This window comes from Sabethes cyaneus, chromosome 2 (genome assembly GCF_943734655.1).
Source record: "Sabethes cyaneus chromosome 2, idSabCyanKW18_F2, whole genome shotgun sequence".
NCBI classification, from domain to species: Eukaryota; Metazoa; Arthropoda; class Insecta; order Diptera; family Culicidae; genus Sabethes; species Sabethes cyaneus.
This window is the reverse complement of record NC_071354.1, coordinates 184412067-184429478: the sequence shown is the minus strand read 5'-3', so window position 1 is coordinate 184429478 and position 17412 is coordinate 184412067. Positions and strand designations below refer to the sequence as shown.

At 38.3% G+C, this 17412-nt stretch overlaps 1 protein-coding gene across 1 annotated transcript in view; it reads left to right on the top strand.

The window, feature by feature from the left end:
- LOC128736431 (DNA-binding protein D-ETS-3) overlaps nucleotides 1-17412 on the top strand; it is a 194128-nt gene that overhangs the window by 12681 nt on the left and 164035 nt on the right. Inside the window, exon 2 of the mRNA XM_053830913.1 lies at nucleotides 17118-17378. Coding sequence (XP_053686888.1) covers nucleotides 17118-17378 — 261 coding nt within the window. The remainder of the gene's footprint in view (nucleotides 1-17117; nucleotides 17379-17412) is intronic.

Here is a 17412-nt window from a genome sequence, read left to right as displayed (position 1 = left end):
AGGGTGAAAAATATTAAAAATAGGGGAAAATGTGCAAACTGGGGCACTTCCCGATGACAAACAGGAAAGGGGTGGGCGCCATGCGATTCTCCAGAAAATTTTACATAAGATCACCTATATTTTATAAGCCTGCAGACCGTATCTTAATTGCGTCCGGTTTTTCTCGCATTTTTGCCCATAGTGCAACGGGGGTACAATAATCTGTGGGCTGGTTATTTATTACTATTTCAACCGTTATGAGGCACACAAGTGATTTTTAAAAGAAATCTGTATATCTCAATCGTTGCAGGCGTTGTACTTATGAACCCCCGTCCACGTATTTTCAAAGCCACTGTTGCATTCAATGAATAATTGAATCTGAATATTTCACTTTTGCTCTTAATGGCACTCACAGATTCTTATAAACATACATATGCCAGAAATGCAGTTTACATTAGTCTTTGATCTAATGATCTGATATAGTCCTACGTCATCCTTTCGTACACCACTTAGGGCTGTATACCTTATAGTTTTTTGCGTCCATGATTACCACGTCTATTAAACGAATGAAAATTCAAAACAAACTTACAAGTTGTGTTGATATTTCAATACATTCTAAACGAAAAATACGCAGAGACATCTGTGATTAGACCATTTTTATTCAAACACGTCAAAAAGACACTGACAGTTATTACTATTCACCCTGTACAGTCCTACATTTCAGATAGCAGATTCAGATTCAGAAGCCTAGAATGTTGAATTATTTGCAATTGTGTACTTCGAAACGTATCGATTAGTTCACTTTTCTTCTACTTAGCGTACCCAAGAAGGTGCGTGTATTCAACGGTTCAAGAGATATGAATCTTTTAAAACAGTTCTAATGGCAAAAACCCGATTTAATCCACCTAGTGGTGAAAGGAACCTTTGTTATACGGTCTTACTTGGTATTTGAGATAGAAATCGATACGTTTTCGGAACATAATTCATCTATTGGTTAACGTTGCGTAATGCGTTGGTTTACATAAAATTTTTGAAAATTGAATAAGTTTACAAATTTTGAACAAAATAGGAACACTTTTAAATTTTGATAGATCCTATTTTCATGTAATTGCTGAGTAAGGATAAGTAAGTTGTCATTAATTTGAGTAAGTGCAAATAAAAGTAAGTTGTAAGAGGAAATCTTATTCTTTAACATATACATTGCCTAGTAAAGGTCTAGTTTATAGGTTTTTGAACTATGCATAATTTCCTGTAATGCCATTCTATTTGATTCACATCAATAGAGTTTACTTGAATAATTTTAATCAATTTTTATTAACCTTCGGTTACTCACGCTGTTGTATTTTGTACAACACGTGTAGGTTTTTCAACGCCATATTGTTATAAAGTTTCAAATCGTTGTTTAACTAACGAATATTCTTCAATAAACTTATTCTGAGCAAAATGTCATAATTATTCAATGCATTAATAATTTAAATTGTTGGAAAAATAGATCAGCATAAACCGTCATCACAGAAACGAAACAATCAGCATGCGAGGTGTACCGCAATTGACCCCAAGTGGAATTTTCTTTCGTTTCTTCATATGGAAAAATGGTGTCTGTATGCAGCAAAACTAGCCAATGTAAAATGTTTAAAATGTATCCGTCTGCTGATAGTCGAGTAATTCGTAATCAAAATTAAGGTATTTTTTATAATCAAAGTTCTACAGTTCCTAAACAAGCAAACATAGAGGTATACTATATTCAGCAAAGTTGTGTATTTTTATCATTTGTACAATTTTGTAATACAAGAAAAAGTCATACAACAATTACAAAAAGAGCAAAAATATAAAAACTGAGTTTACAAATTCATATACAATAAATAAGATTTTTCTATCTTAGCTGCAGAGATGGAAGGTTACTGTCTCTAGCAAAATTTCTTGTAATAATATGCTCTATAACTTTGCAGAGCACATCAATGTGTTATATTGACACTGAAGAAAAATAATTTTTTTTATTTCACTTTTAGGGGGATTAATCAAAATTTAGATTCCACCAGACGATAGAGCTTTTAATTTCAAGAAACTATTCTAAAGGTTCGATAAACCTAAAACCAAGTTTTCCCAGTCAAACCTCTAGTGCGCACGTTTTCATTGGTTTGGGATTATAGTGCGCGCGAGTAACTGTGTTGCAAAAGTTGGCGCGAGTGTTCGAGGGGTAATATCTTTTGGCCGGTACAACCAATTCTTATGAAATTTTGCATATATATTCGTAGTGTCAAAACCTCTCGTTTGATATTAAAATAATTGAAATTAGGTAAATTATCTTGGTTAAAATCATTATAAATTATTGTTAATTTTGGTGTGGTGTATACGGTTGCTCATAACTTTCAAATTAAACGTCCAATCAAAAAACCATTCAATAGTGATCTATTAGCATATATTATCTTTCAAATGAGACTAATAGCGCATAAATCGGTTTGGCCATCTCTAAGAAACAGGCGATAATTATTTCCTTGTCAAAACAGGTTTTTTAAGCATAACTTTTAAACTACTTGTTTGTTTTCAATTAAAAATTTCTGAATAATTTAGCTTTAATAAGGGTTTTCATTTGATACTAAGATAGTTGAAATCGGTCATGTAGTTCTAGAGAAACCCGTGTCACATATTTTTCACATTTTTGCTTATAACTTTTAAACGAAACGTCGTGTCACGAAGCAACTCAATAGTGATCTACTAGACAATAATACCTTTCAAACAAAAGTAATAGCGAACGATTCGGTTCAGCCATCTTTGAGAAACAGGCGATAGAAAAAATCATTACATACATACACACACACACACACACACACACACAGACATTGCTCAAATCGTCGAACCCTATCGATTGGTATATGTGACTTGGCCCTCCGGGCCTCGGAACAATTTCGTGTTTTTCGACCAATTTTTAAACCTTTGTTATAGTATAACAAAGGTAAAAAGGTGTTTTTGGGACCATCACTGGAGGCATCTTAAGTGCCAAATGAAAACTTCAAATTTTAATAGTATTTATTTCATGAAATTGCTGAGTGACTCTACTACAGATGCAATTTTGCTAATCTTTCTTTTCGTGAGAATCTGTTTTTATAAATTAAATATTCCATTGGGGTACCGTCGTGCGGGGTTTCTTTTGAAATGCGGGGCTACTTTGGACACTTTAAATTTTTAATCAATTTCAACAGAAGGCATGATAGGGGGCCTTGTAGCCGCAAGGTTACCGAGTCTGCCTTGACATGCGAATGGTAGTGGGTTCGAATCTTAGTAGAATCAGGCCATTCGATGTTAAGTGATTTTAGCATGGGATTATTCTCAGGCCCCTCCACATCCTTCCTACTGCATTCTGCATTTACTAACAATGAAAGCGTCTTTCCATGGCAAGTTATCAAAGTGGTACTTGCTTGAGGTGCGAATGAAGCCTCTTGTTCAAGGGCAACACTAGTCTCTGCACTTCCTGGCTCTAGAGCTAGATTGGTTGAAAAGTTGTAAGAAGCGTAGACGGAAAACGGGGTGAAAACACACCGACACTTTAAGCACGGATAATAAGCAGTTCGCTCACTCTATAGCGATACTGCAATAACAACGAAGTGCGGAACAACACCTGGATAAGATCACAATAGATCAAAATGCTGCTCGATGTGATAATTATAGTTACTATATATATATATATATATATATATATATATATATATATATAGTTCGGCGGATAGAAAATCCGGAGCCAAATTAAACGTCAAAAGCGGAGCCAAAAGTTTTTTAAAATCCAAAATGCAGGAGTAATGTTAAAAAACACACTTTACTTTCATAGAACTAGTCATTTTCAACACCCGCCAGTGATTATTTTTCGTAAAAACCTGCACATTTCCATAATTTCAAATTTAATTTAAAAAATCAGGGATGCCAATTTGCCTGGTTTTCTATCCACCAAACTATATATATAGTAACTATAGTGATAATATCCACACACACAAAAAAAAGATAGATATCATATCACAACCATGTCATTTTATGAAACAACATTTAATCTACCTCTAGGTGTAAAATAAGTTTTAAAAATCTGCCGCCGCAAAATCAAAACAAAAAGAACTCTGAAAGTCGCACGGCGGTAACCGTCAGCTACTGGAACTTGTTCTGTGTAAACATTGTTCACGCTATTCCAGATAACGGTAATTGATTTTTTGAAAAAATCCCAAAGCGCTCAATATTTCGTTAGCAGCCGTATTGCACAGTTATATTTGTTTACTTCTTCTAGGTTGAAAAATGGTGCGGAATTATCGTAAAACTAACAATAGTCGCTCCATAGTTTTTGCATTGCAATAGTTTTTGCTCCATTGAAGCGGGACTGGCGAAAAATTATAGGGCGATGGCGCCCTATAGTGACCCTTCTAGTGAAGGGTCAAAGAATGCATCGGTACTAAAAATCCGACTCGGAAGTCTTATAAATGAGCTGTTGAATGCACTAGCACTACATACTAGCCGTATACCGTATACTAGCCGTACAAAATTTTTATTTTTCAGGTAATTTAGCTAATATTTTGCCTAAGTGTTGCATATACATACACAATGAATATACATTAAAATTGTGAAAATATACCCATCATTATGAAAGTTACATTTTCTTAAAGTCAGAAAATTGAAAAAAAAGTCAAAAGAAGCCCCGCACGACGGTATCAATTATACAAGTTTTTTTTTATATCCAATGTAGTCCAATGCGCTATTGAATGAGTGATATGCTTATTAAATTTTACGCGTGCTTGTGTGAAATAAATTGAACAGCTTAAAAAGTACTAACCAAAGTATACATGTATACAGTGTAACCAATGTATACTTTGGTTAGTACTTTTTAAGCTGTTCAATTTATTTCACACAAGCACGCGTAAAATTTAATAAGCATATCACTCATTCAATAGCGCTTATAGCAAAAAGAAATGCAGTGCAGGTCATACAGCAAACACCCGGGTGATATCACAATAGATCAATTATCTGGTCGCAGTAATGGACTCCACACAGGAAAAAAAAACAGTCGTTCCGCGTACCGCTGTTTTACAAATTGTGAGCACTAGATCACCTTTTTTAACTCACCTTGGATGCGACAAGGGTTGAGACAAGGTGACGGCCTTTCCTACATACTGTGCAACACCGTTCTTGGGGGGTGATTCGACAAGTGATCATCGAAACGAGAGGTACGATTATCACCAAAGGTAGCCAACACCTACGCAATCTATGCCAGACTGCAACCGGCGTCTAGGAGGAGGGTTGGGCTAAAAATAAACGCGTTGAAGACCAAATGCATGAAAGGAAAAGGCTCGAAGGAGACAAACGCACGCTTCACACGGACGGAAACCGTTGATGGCGTCGAACTAAAAGTTGTAGATGAGTTCGTACTTATATTTGTTATGGATGGGGATCGCGGGCAACACTAGTAAGGATACTCAGTGACGCGTTTAAGCGGGAAATCGGGCCTACTTTGCCTTTCACAAAACGCTGTGATCAAACAGCATCAATAAGCAGTTCGAAGCTGACAATGTATAAACCCCTCATTAGATCGATAGTTCTTTATAGCGTTGAAGCTGTGACGCTGCTCACGGAGGACATACGCGCCTTTCCGTGTTCGAGTGATGCCACGATATTTAGCGGAATAAAAACTAAAATTGGAGAGTACATCTGGCGAAAGTCGGTAGGTTATGGTGGGCCGTGTGAATACTCAATAGCATAACAGGTTTCATGCCAGACGCCATTATAAATCGCACTGTAGAAATCACTCGACGTGGAGAAGCGCTGTGTGAACAAAGTACGTCTTACCTGTCCAAGAGTCTGCTGGAAAAGAGGGCCGATACGCGAGCAATGTTGCCAATGATAATCGCGCACTGTGACAGCTTCACATGACAGCGTTGCCAACACTTTCGTCGTTAAGGGGGAAGTAGAGTGACTATATATAGAGTCCTGCATGCACCTCACATACATGTATCTCACAGGCCGGACACGTCGTGAGGATGCCGGACGATAGTGCGACGAAAGTGGGTTTTTTCAACAATCCCACCGGCACCAGGAACAGAGGGGCTCAACGTACAAGACCATGTCGAAGGTAATTTTTGTCCTCTGAGACGCCTGGAAAATTGGCGACGAGTTACACAAGATCGAGTTCAATAGAAATGACTGCTTGAAATAACACAAACCATCCCGACGACAACGAAAACGCGTGCAAGCGACAAAAGAATTCAAACATTTATGCAAATATAATTCAGAATTGTATCACCATTATTTGTTTATTTACCGATTTATATGAACGGTACAATATTGGGAGAGACAATTCCTAAGCACTAAGCAGTGATGTTCATTTAGTTAAAACTTGCAAGATAGCATTTTAGTGGAAACGGTATTAAGGTTATCTGCAAGTTATTTATATCTATAATTAGATTTTCAATTGAATTAACAACCGCAACCAGTGAATAATAAACAGCTTGAGTAGGTACCGAGATACGGGAATAACACTGCAATTTATATTCGATCTAGCCATTTACTCTGCAACGACTGCCTACGGAAAATCAACAAATCAATATTTGCATCACGCGAACCGAACGATCAGATGATACTGCGCTTGTCTACTGCTCTAATGCAAACAACGTCTCGGTTATCACGTTCAAGATCAAACGTTTTCACACATGGTTTATTCAAAACCTCAATATTTGCTATGGATGATGAACGCTTATTAATTGTACAGGTATGTACCTACATATAAAATCGTTGCTCCTGACTAAATCAAACATCGAAATGAGTAGGTACTACGAAAGATACACAAAGCAGCTGATTCAAAGATAACCCTTTTTCCTTTCTCCCCTATCGACTGGTGGGGAGATTCCGCTGATAAGCGTTCTAAGCACTGTCAGAGTAATGCTGAACTATAGGAAAAGAGCTAAGCAGAGGGGTCGGGGCAGAAAATAGTTTACTCGTTTATACTCACCGTAATGCAGTGCGTTTGTGCTTGAAATTCGATTTATGTCCGGTACCGGAAATGCTCAATTGCTTGTGTAGTAATTTTTTGTTTTGTTTCATATTTGCTGCCCTGCTGGACGCTCTGCTGGACTGCGGCCACTCGAGCCGGGCACTTGTTGATGCTGTTTATTTAGTTTAGTTCGGTGTGTCGCGTGCGCTATCGGTTAGAAAGTTACGGATGGGAAAACTATCTCAGTTCGGTTGGTCCTAGTGTTTGGTTTCGGCCAATTTCTCCATTCTTTTCGGTGCTCGGTTAAAGTAAAATTCTTAAACAATGAGGTATGTTTACTGATTCATTCACATCCCTAGTATACACATCAGATTGCAAATAACTTCCATCGGATTATCTACCATAAACAGTAAATACAACTATCAGAGACCGAGGCTAAAGCATGGCCCTTTAAGACCGTCTTACACAACACAAAAGCTTGCCGCTTGGTTTGTAATCTGAACATGAATATTCAAATTCTGCCGGAAGTACAACGTTTGATTTACGTTTATAAATCTCTCGATCCGTAAACTCCCCCTGTTGGTACGATTGCATGGTACATTCAATCGTACGCAATATCCAACTGTAGAAACTCGCCTTTCCATTCATGCAAACTCTGGTAGCTTCGGTTCGGGTGAACTCTGCGTTTCTCGATAAGATTGTATACGCCGACATCCGTTTTTCGGAAATGCGTATTCTACATATAATTTTGCCCCGGCTGGTGGGACGTGGTACTCTGTCATCCATGATTTCATGTTGTTTGTTACCAGCGACCGAACATCGAACCATCGCATCGTGCCATACAATAACCGAATTATTTAGGGATGAGCCTTCAATGATGCAAGGAAAACACAAAAATAAATTCTCCTTCTGATCATTTGGATCTTCTAATCATTGTCCAATGTTTTAAGTAAAGCTGAAGATTGTTTTGTATTATGAATAAATTATTTTGTTTCCCGGAGATCTATCTAGTTAGTATAATTCATATAACAACAAATCATTTGCATCGTGAGAAATTTTCCTTCATTCAATACTTAGTGTCGTCGTGTGTTCGGATCTCTAATACTAGGAGAGACCGATAGAGTAAATATGACAGCAGTTGTAGCCTGCAGTTGTCTTGGACCCTAGTAGACAGACTTTGCAGTCAGCAATTTAAACATAATCGAATTCGTTGAACTGCTGAAACTGTCTTAAATCTTTTTCTCTTTGTTAATGAACGGTTTCTGTCATCAGAACGAGTCTTAAAAATCAATGACATGTTTTTTTTTGATAAACCAAATTTCTAAGCTGAGATATAGATGTATATTTGTTTTGCAAACATCATTGTGTATTACAAATTTGTTAGGGTTCAATATCAGTTTCATTTCACCTGCTGTTGGAATGAATTTAAACATGTACCCATTTCAGTACCGTACCAGTACCCATGCCAGTACAGGTACTGTACCCATGCCAGTACTGCAAAATCAGTCGGTTTCGGTGCAAGAGCGAGAGCTTTCGTAGGGCAGTATCAGGCGGGCTTTATGGAGGCAACTACGGATCAAAATTTTACTCTTCGATAAATCCTCCAGAAATCTCCGGGGTACAACGTCCCCACGCATCAGATTTTCGTGGATTTCAGGGCAGCATACGATACAGTCGAGCGTAAACAGTTATGGGAGATAATGCACGAGTACGGTCTTCCGGATAAACTGTCGCGATTGATCAAAGCTAGCCTGGAGCGTGTGACGTGCTACGTGCGTGTTTCAGGGGCACTCTCAAATTCTTCCGAATCGCGCAGAGGGTTGCGGCAAGGGGATGGATTGTCCTGTACGTTATTTAACATTGCTATTGAAGATAGGTGTGATGCGGCGAGCGTCCAGCCAGCACCGGTACGAAAATTATCGTAAATGTCAAATAGCAAAGCTCACATATTTATAATGATAGTTTATAATGATAGTTGCTGACAAACATGCGATTTTCAGCACAAAGTTGTAGAGCTGAAAGAAGCCAATTGCGCTTAATCGGATCTTATCGTATAGAAATGCCGATATAAGTGAATCGTTTAAAATTATTCCTCACGCCTTAAAAATGAGCGCCTGATTTTAAGCCTTGGGACGGCGGAGACATGCTACGCCGGACTAAATATGGAGCTTAGCGGGATTGAATTACAAATCAATGCGTCGAAAACCAAATATATAGTAGACGAGGGTCCAATGAAAACAACGTTTTTCTGCAACGGACAGTGACTATCGACGGCGATTAACTGGAGGTGGTTCGTATATTTGGGATCTCTGGTCACCGCCAACTATAATACGAGTAAGGAGATCCAACGATGCATTCAAGCTGAAAGGCGAGTCCTCCACAAGACGCTTCCATCAAGGAGCATACGTCGCCGCACAAAACAGACGATGCACAAAACGCTCATTCTTTCGATAGTCCTCTACCGACTTGAGATAGTAACTTTGCCGGAAGATATACGAGCACTTGCCGTGTTTGAACGAAAGGTGTTGCGGACTATTTTTAACGGAGTACAAATGGATAGCGGAGAGTGGCTTTACCGTATGAACCACGAGTTGCAGGCACTACTTAGAGAGATTCTCATTATCACAAAAAGTTGGCAAAAGTTGGGAGACTATGGTAGGCCGGACACGATACAAGGATGCCGGACGACTGTACAGTGAAATCCGTTATCTCCAAGAATCCCACCGGCACCAGAAATAGAGAGGCTCAACGTGCTAGACAGCTCGACCAGATGGAAGCCGACTTGCGAGTGTCGAGATACTCAACGAATGGGCGACGAGTAGTCCAGGACCGACCACAGTGGCAAGGAATACTTGATACGGCAAGAGTCACCTCGGATCTCCGCAGGTAGAAGTAAGTAAGTGCGGTTCTTTGTCAAACTGCAATAAATCTGTTAGTTTAATAGTGCTATCAATATAGTAACACCCGACCAAACAGGTTTATTGATGCTAATATGAAGAATATTAGAGTTCAACACCGAAAACATTTTTTTATGCGAGGCCATATTGTCATATTCTAATATTTTTAACCCTCAAATTATCATTATCAATCACACTAAGCGACTAAAATAATTTTTCTAGAAATTGGGATTGACTAGATGAATATATTTATTTTGTCCCCAGTCATTTTGGTTTTCAAAAATTACAAAATTCCGACGGCGCGTTGATTTGATCATCCTATCGTACCAATAAGTACCATAAAATTTGACGCGCGTATGCTGTACTACTTCGGAAACTACTGAAAATTTACTACCAACCACGTGTTTTTGTCTTGACTTTTATAATGGGGTCAGGTATTAAATTAATTGTAATAAATTAAAGAACGGGACTGAAGTTTTTGGAGTGTCCTAGTAGAATAAGAAACCTGGAATAAAATAAAATGAAAACATATCCAATTTTAGATCGAAACCAGACACTAAGGAAGCCTGCAAGTCGTAGGCGAAATATGTATCTGTCAAGAATAAATATACTTAGTGGAATTAAATTGGATAAGTTTTCTTTTTATTTAATTCCAGGTAAAGAAAGGGAGTTTTTACAATCGACGGAGGGGACTGTAGAAAAATGTAAAGAAATAAAGGTGTGTATAGTATCCAAACAGAGTGGGGCAAAACGTGAAGGGGAAAGAACAGAAAATTAGGTATGCGAGGGTCTTTTGAAGCAACACCTAAATAAGTATGTGTACCATTCTTCTTTACCCAAGCTGGGAGATCCGCTGATCGAACCAAGCTGGAATGGAAGCCAATTATAACCGGATTCAAACTCAACTTCTCCTACTAGACTCGGTGTGATCCATTTTTATGAATACCCTCTGGGTTTGTGCTTCACAGGGCCTGTCTGAAGACTATGTGCGGACGGTACAGTGACAGGAGTACCCTGAAGAAATGGTTAGACTATCAAGCCCTCAAATACAAGCAGAAAAGTCAACTAGTTTATACCAACCGTCATCAACTGTTGATGAGCACGGAGTGACATGCGTTGACGGAAGAATTGGAGCCTCCCCTCATTACCATTTGACACAAAGTACCCGGTAATCCTTTCAAGAAAACCTACTGTAACCCGAATGGCACCCTTGCCAGTATCCTGTTTTCACTTGCTTGACTACCCGTGCCGTTCATATTGAGGTGGTACATAGTCTCTCTATGCCATCATCCTTGAAATCAATTCAACGTTTGGTCTACCGTTGAGATTTCCCGGCGGAGATTGATACAGACAATGTCACCAACTTTCAAGGCGCTAGTGAAATAAAGAACATATTGCAAATATACGTGAAGAGTAGGAAGACACCTATACTAAATTACATACAAAAAAGGTTTTTATACCACCGGGAGACCCCCCCCCTCTCCACACGGGTGGCGCCTGGGAAAGGATGGCGCGATCGGTAAAATCGGCTATGCAAACCATATACAGGGGTTAGACAAAATAATCGGGACAGCCAAAATTTTGATGAAATTCAAACGGCCATAACTTGTACTACATTGAACATTTTCAGATGAAACCAATTGCATTCGGCGGGAAAATGTTCCTAGTTTTCCTTAAATATTTCAAAATTCGCAATAGTCACCGGACAACGGAGATATTCCGGGTTATCTGGGGGTATGTCAAAAACTGATTTTTTCATCACTTGTATCTTTTTCTGACATGGAAATTTATTCATATCCATATTTTATCCCAAAACTAGATTTAATTTCCAGTCGATTGGTCGAAAAAGAACGGAAATCCGACGAGAAACAGCCAAGTTACGACAAGTTTCGTAAAATCACCACTAATATCATCTATTGCTCTGGCCAGTTTAGGACATGACGCAAACCTTGTCAATATGAGTATCAAACGTTAAGGTTTAATGAGCCATTGACACTGGAAGCATTTTCAGGTCCGCAGCGTGCAATGGGAACCCTGTAGCAGGTTCTAGGTACCCCGGCGGAAGTGGTCGTTTCAGGAAACATTCGAAATCATGACAATATGGGTGTCAAACTTCAGGATTTTCAACTCTCGTAAATTTTTGAAGTTTGACATCCATATTGGAATAGTTTTGGTCATGTTTTAAAATGGTCATTGAGGTAAGACATTACTGGCAACATTTCCAGAACTGATTTCACTAAAATGGCCATATCTCGGTTGTTTCTTGTCGGATTTCCGTTCTTTTTCGACCAATCGACTGGAAATGAAATCTAGTTTTGGGATAAAATACGAAAATCAATAAATTTCCATGACAGAAAGAGATACAGGCGATTAAAAAAATCAGTTTTTGACATACCCCCAGACAACCCGGAATATCTCCGGTGTCCGCTGACTATTGCAAATTTTGAAGTATTTTTGGAAAACTAGGAAAATTTCCCCGTCGAATGCAATTCGTTTCATCTAAAAATGTTCAATTTTGTAAAAGTTATGGCCGTTTGAATTTCATCAAAATTTTGCCAGTCCCGATCATTTTGTCTAACCCCTGTACAATAACAGTAGACAACTAGATGATGAAAAGTTGCAGACACTGGTGGTTGAAGTCGAGGAGATGGGCAATTCTAGACGCCTTACAAATGTGGATGAAGACGCCTTCATTCCCAACCACTTTCTTTTAGGAAGCTCCAGTAACGTGAAACAACCAGTTTCAATGCTCATCGATTCTCTATCGGCTAGGAGAAATTGGGTGTTTTCTACAGTCTTCGCAGCGGATGAAATGGTTCGACAAAGTAAACCTTTTAGTTGATAGTGCTAGTGTCATTAAATGGAACGACGGCAGAAGTTGTCATGCTGTAGTTCAAACTGCAAGAGGGATGTTACGTAGGCAACTATCTAAGATAGCCTTGTTGGCCAGTGTTACGGGGGGAGGATGTTGCGGTTGTGCACTCTACGCAACAGATCCAGACGTGCTGCGTTGACACTGTGATCAGTGATCCGTCAAAGGGACAAGCTAGATCGGATATGGCGTAGATTTAATATTAATATTAAAATTTAATATTGTTCATGCAGTTAGAAGATTGAGAAGAGAGCTAACGTGTCATACAATTTGTTATTCTATTAAACAGATAAATTAATATATTTTTTTGAAACGGTGGTTCTACAATTGATGAAGGGACGGTAGGGGAAAGTAATGAAAAGTTTTTTGAAAATGGAGGAGAAAGAGTGAAAAGGTGAGGACGGGGGGGGGGGGGGGGTGGCTTATTGGTAGCTACGCTTAACAAGTTGTCGTTGTGACTCCTACCTTTTATCCAATGCTGGAAGATGCATGGGTCCAACCGAATCTGAGATTACAACCGGATTCGAACCCACAACACCCGCCAGGGCAAGTGGCTCGCTGGCGCTGGTACTTCTACCTTTGAACCATAGAGGCGCTGGACAAAAAGAGACTGCGCAAACCCCCTTATTAAGGTAGCGACATGAGTTGGGTTTTTTTTGACACAGATCGTGCCTCTTCCTCCATTTACTGTAGAACCACCGACCGAGAAGTTTAATCTAACTTTGTGTTTACTGGCGGGACGACGACACTATGCACTAAATTAAATTTGTTATCAAATTGGGGTTAAGGGATGTTACAGGGGTTAGGCAGGATTGGTACAGGCAAAATTTTGACAAAATGTTAGCCACCATAACTTCTGTATGAGACATTTTTAGACGAAACCAATTGCATTCGACGGGGAATTTTTTTCTCAAAATATTCCAAGATTTGTGGTGCCCAGTGGCATACTGGAGATAACCGGGTCATCCAAGGGCAAGGCTGTCCTGCACTCAGTGCACCTATTTTGCTTATTTAAGTGTAACTAACACCTCAGTGAAGCAAAATTCGAAAATGTTATTTATGGGGCATTTAGTATTTACGGCGCACTCCCACCTCACACTGAGTGGTGCAATATTCCGTACATAACAATTTCGAAATTTGCTTCGTAGAGGTATTACAGACACATTCCACGCACTTGTACATCAAGAAATCGGCATTTAAAACTGCATATTTCAACTCATATTATACTGGATATGAACCAGTGATTATTGAACTACAAAGAAAACGTAGTTCTAAACACAATCAACATTTTTTTTTGTATGGGCTTATCACTTTGACCACAACATTATTGATCTATTGTAATGTGGCCCGGGTGTATGCTGTATTCTGCACTGCATTTCTGTGCTTTATCGTTATTGAGTGAACGATAAGCTTACATATATTTTTTTATGCGTACTTATGTGTATGAGGGTTTTACCCTTGCTTCGATGCATGTCCTACTATACCAGACCTGTTTCGCCTCGTTATAGTTAGAACTGGTGAGTTCTCATGAGGTTCAAAACCATTACCTTAATAGGTCCTCATACCAGTATACTAACCATAAGAAGCGTCTTCGGGATAATGTAGAACTCAACATGAAGGAAGGGTGACAAGGGGCCTGAGAATAAACCCATGCTAAAGTCACTTTGACATCGAATGGCCTGATTCTACTAAGATTCGAACCCACGACCATTCGCTTGTCAAAGCAGACTCGGTAACCTTGCGGCTACAATCAACATACAGAACGTTTAATAATTAGCACATTGAAGTGTACACATAATAAAACATGGTGGAAAAGCGGTATTTCTGCAATGGTGTCCCGTTACAAAATGCACCTTGTTATGCCTACCTAAATCCCAATCTAAATCAAAAAGTAAATACTACGTTAGAAAGTACATTTAACAGACATAATTTCAAACTTGTTTAATAACTTAGTCACAAAAGTCTTTTTATGCTAGCGGGAGCAAAATGTCAATTAAAGTCGGGTCCTCGTCGTAACGGGACACGCTGGAATGTGTCTACAGCTAAATAAGCAAAAGAGGTGCACTCCGTGCAGGACGGCCCTATCCAGCGGTATGTCAAAAATTGATTTTTTCATCGTTAGTATCTTTTTCTAGTATGAAAATTCATTTACATTTATATTTTTGTCAAAAACTAGAATCGATTTTCAGTGAGATAAGAACGCAAATCTATCGAAAAATAATTGAGACATGATCATTTTTGACAAATTAGTTCTTGAAATGCTGTCAGTAACGCCCAACCTTTAAGGCCAATTTGGCTTTATGGACCACTTCCGCCGAGGTACTCAGAAAAGGTTGCCTAAGAAACTATGTTTGTATTTCCTAACATGAAAAAGTTATTTTTTTTATTTTCATTATAGTAAGCGATGACTAACTTTTGACAGTTTTAGATTAAGGGGGATATTCATACGAACAAAAGTGCTAAAGACCATAAATGATAAAATGAAAAAAAAGATACTAGGAAAAAAGTTCCACTTTTCGCCCTTTTGGACTACTCTGCACTGGCGAGCTTCGGTCCGAGAAAAGTTTCCAGTATCTTAAACCCTTAAAGTTTGATGTTCATATTGATATCTCACGGAAATGGCCATAATTTGGTTATTTCTCAACGGATTTCCGTTCTTTTTCACCAATCATCTAACGATGAAAAAATCAGTTCTTTACAAACCCTCGAATATCTCCTGTAAATCTCGAAATATTTTAGAAAAATTAGAACAATTTTCACGTTGAATGCAATAGGTTTCATCTAAACAAGCCTTGTATTCTGAAAGTTATGGTTATTTCAATTTTGTCAAAATTTTGCCTGTTCTGATCATTTTGTCCAACCCCTGAATATCTCTTAACATGGCAAAAAATAAACATAAATTACAGAAACAGCCTTATTAGTTAAGAAATTTGATTTAATCGTCAAAATAATTAATCCATTGCAAATTAATTTTGAAGGTTTTTAGGCCCCCCCCCCATCCCCCTTGGAAATTGGCTTGAAAAATCGGGGGCAGGAATGGGTAGTAGGAATGAGTTAATTTTTTGTTATAAAATCAATTGTCCTCGTTTTTGTCTTTTTTTCGTAGATTTTTGCATGGAAAATAATAACGTATATATTAAAAGCAAGATTAAATTTGGTTTTCACGTTTAAACTTTAAATAAAAATGCTTAGAACCCATTTTTTGCTCGTTTAAAAAAAATCTCTTTGTTTTTTTCGCCCCTCCGGACAAAAACTTTATAAAATATTTGTAATGGTCTTACTTCAGAGTAACAATCTATTGATTTCACGTTGATATTATACACAGAAAATAAAATTATTTGTTTTATTAGAAAAACTTTGTTCCCTTAATATGCCAATTTTGCGATGAATGGAAAATTGCAGGCCACATAATTGTTTTCAAAAAATGCAAAGTAACTAATTTTTATGAATTTCTTACACGCACACAAAGCTTCATTGAATTCTGAGAGGTTCATGCCCACTTCTAGTCGAGTTGGCACAATCCTTCATTAACTTTTTAGAGCTGATATCCGCTTAACTTTTGCGAATAATTAATTTTTTGAAAGTTAAACTTTTCGAGAGACCGCTGTACAAGCAGTTAAATTTGGCGAATTTGTTTTCTAGGCAACTTTTATAAAAGGTCAGTGAATTTTCTGGACTACTTATTCAATTGAAGAAAGTTAACTAATCCTTCAACAATCAATTATATTTCATTAGATATGAATAACAAACACAATTTGATCACCTCTATTAATTACGAACCAATGGCATTCTCCGAGCTATATAGGCTCTACGTTTCATTAATCGCCTTTGTTTCCAATGCCATTCCATGTCATGCCTACGGCTCATTTTGACCAAATGCAACGACGATACCTATATAGTGGTCTGTTACATTTGTTAACCGAGCGAAGCCAATATCATGACAGCCGAGTAGAATTGTATGAGCCCTTATCAATAATAACAATAATAATAATAGCAGTACCAATGAAAGGACGCCTCTTCATTACTGTCCTTTGCCGGGAGCAATATACCTACCTACCGTTGGTTGAATTGTTTGGGGTGAAAGGATGAAACATTCTCCACTGATAAAACATTTGAATTAATGTAAATGACAGTATAAATTATAATTATTGTTTAAGGTGCTCGAAGCAGCTCGGGAGTACAATACACACAGTCCGGTGCTTTATCAAGCAAGTGTCATAACGTCATAATTTATTGAATGCCCACGTACAGCATTAATAACAACGGACGCCACTATCTAACCAACTTTCCAGTCAAGTATTCTCTATTCATTGTCGTGAACATTCGAATAAATTGATGGCCAGTAGTAGATCGATAATGCGTTTATCCTAACCTAATAATAGGTGCCCGTTATCTTCTCATACTTTTACAGGGTCAAACGGAAGTTCGGCAGCAAGATGTATGAAAGCTCTTGCTCCTACCAAACGGCGCTGGATCTGAAACGGGCCACCTCGCCGCTGATTACCCACCAGGTAAAGTCCGAGGACTGTCTCGGGTTGACCCAGTGTGCTACCGATTGGGGTTCGTACCGTTTCCACCAGTCGACCTTTGAACAGTTGAAGCAAAGTGTAGAGAAAGCTAAAGCCGCACTGCAGGATCGGACAGTTTTCCTCGGCAGTTCTAGTGCTTTCAGGTGAGTTTTTATATATTTTTTTTTAACTAATTGA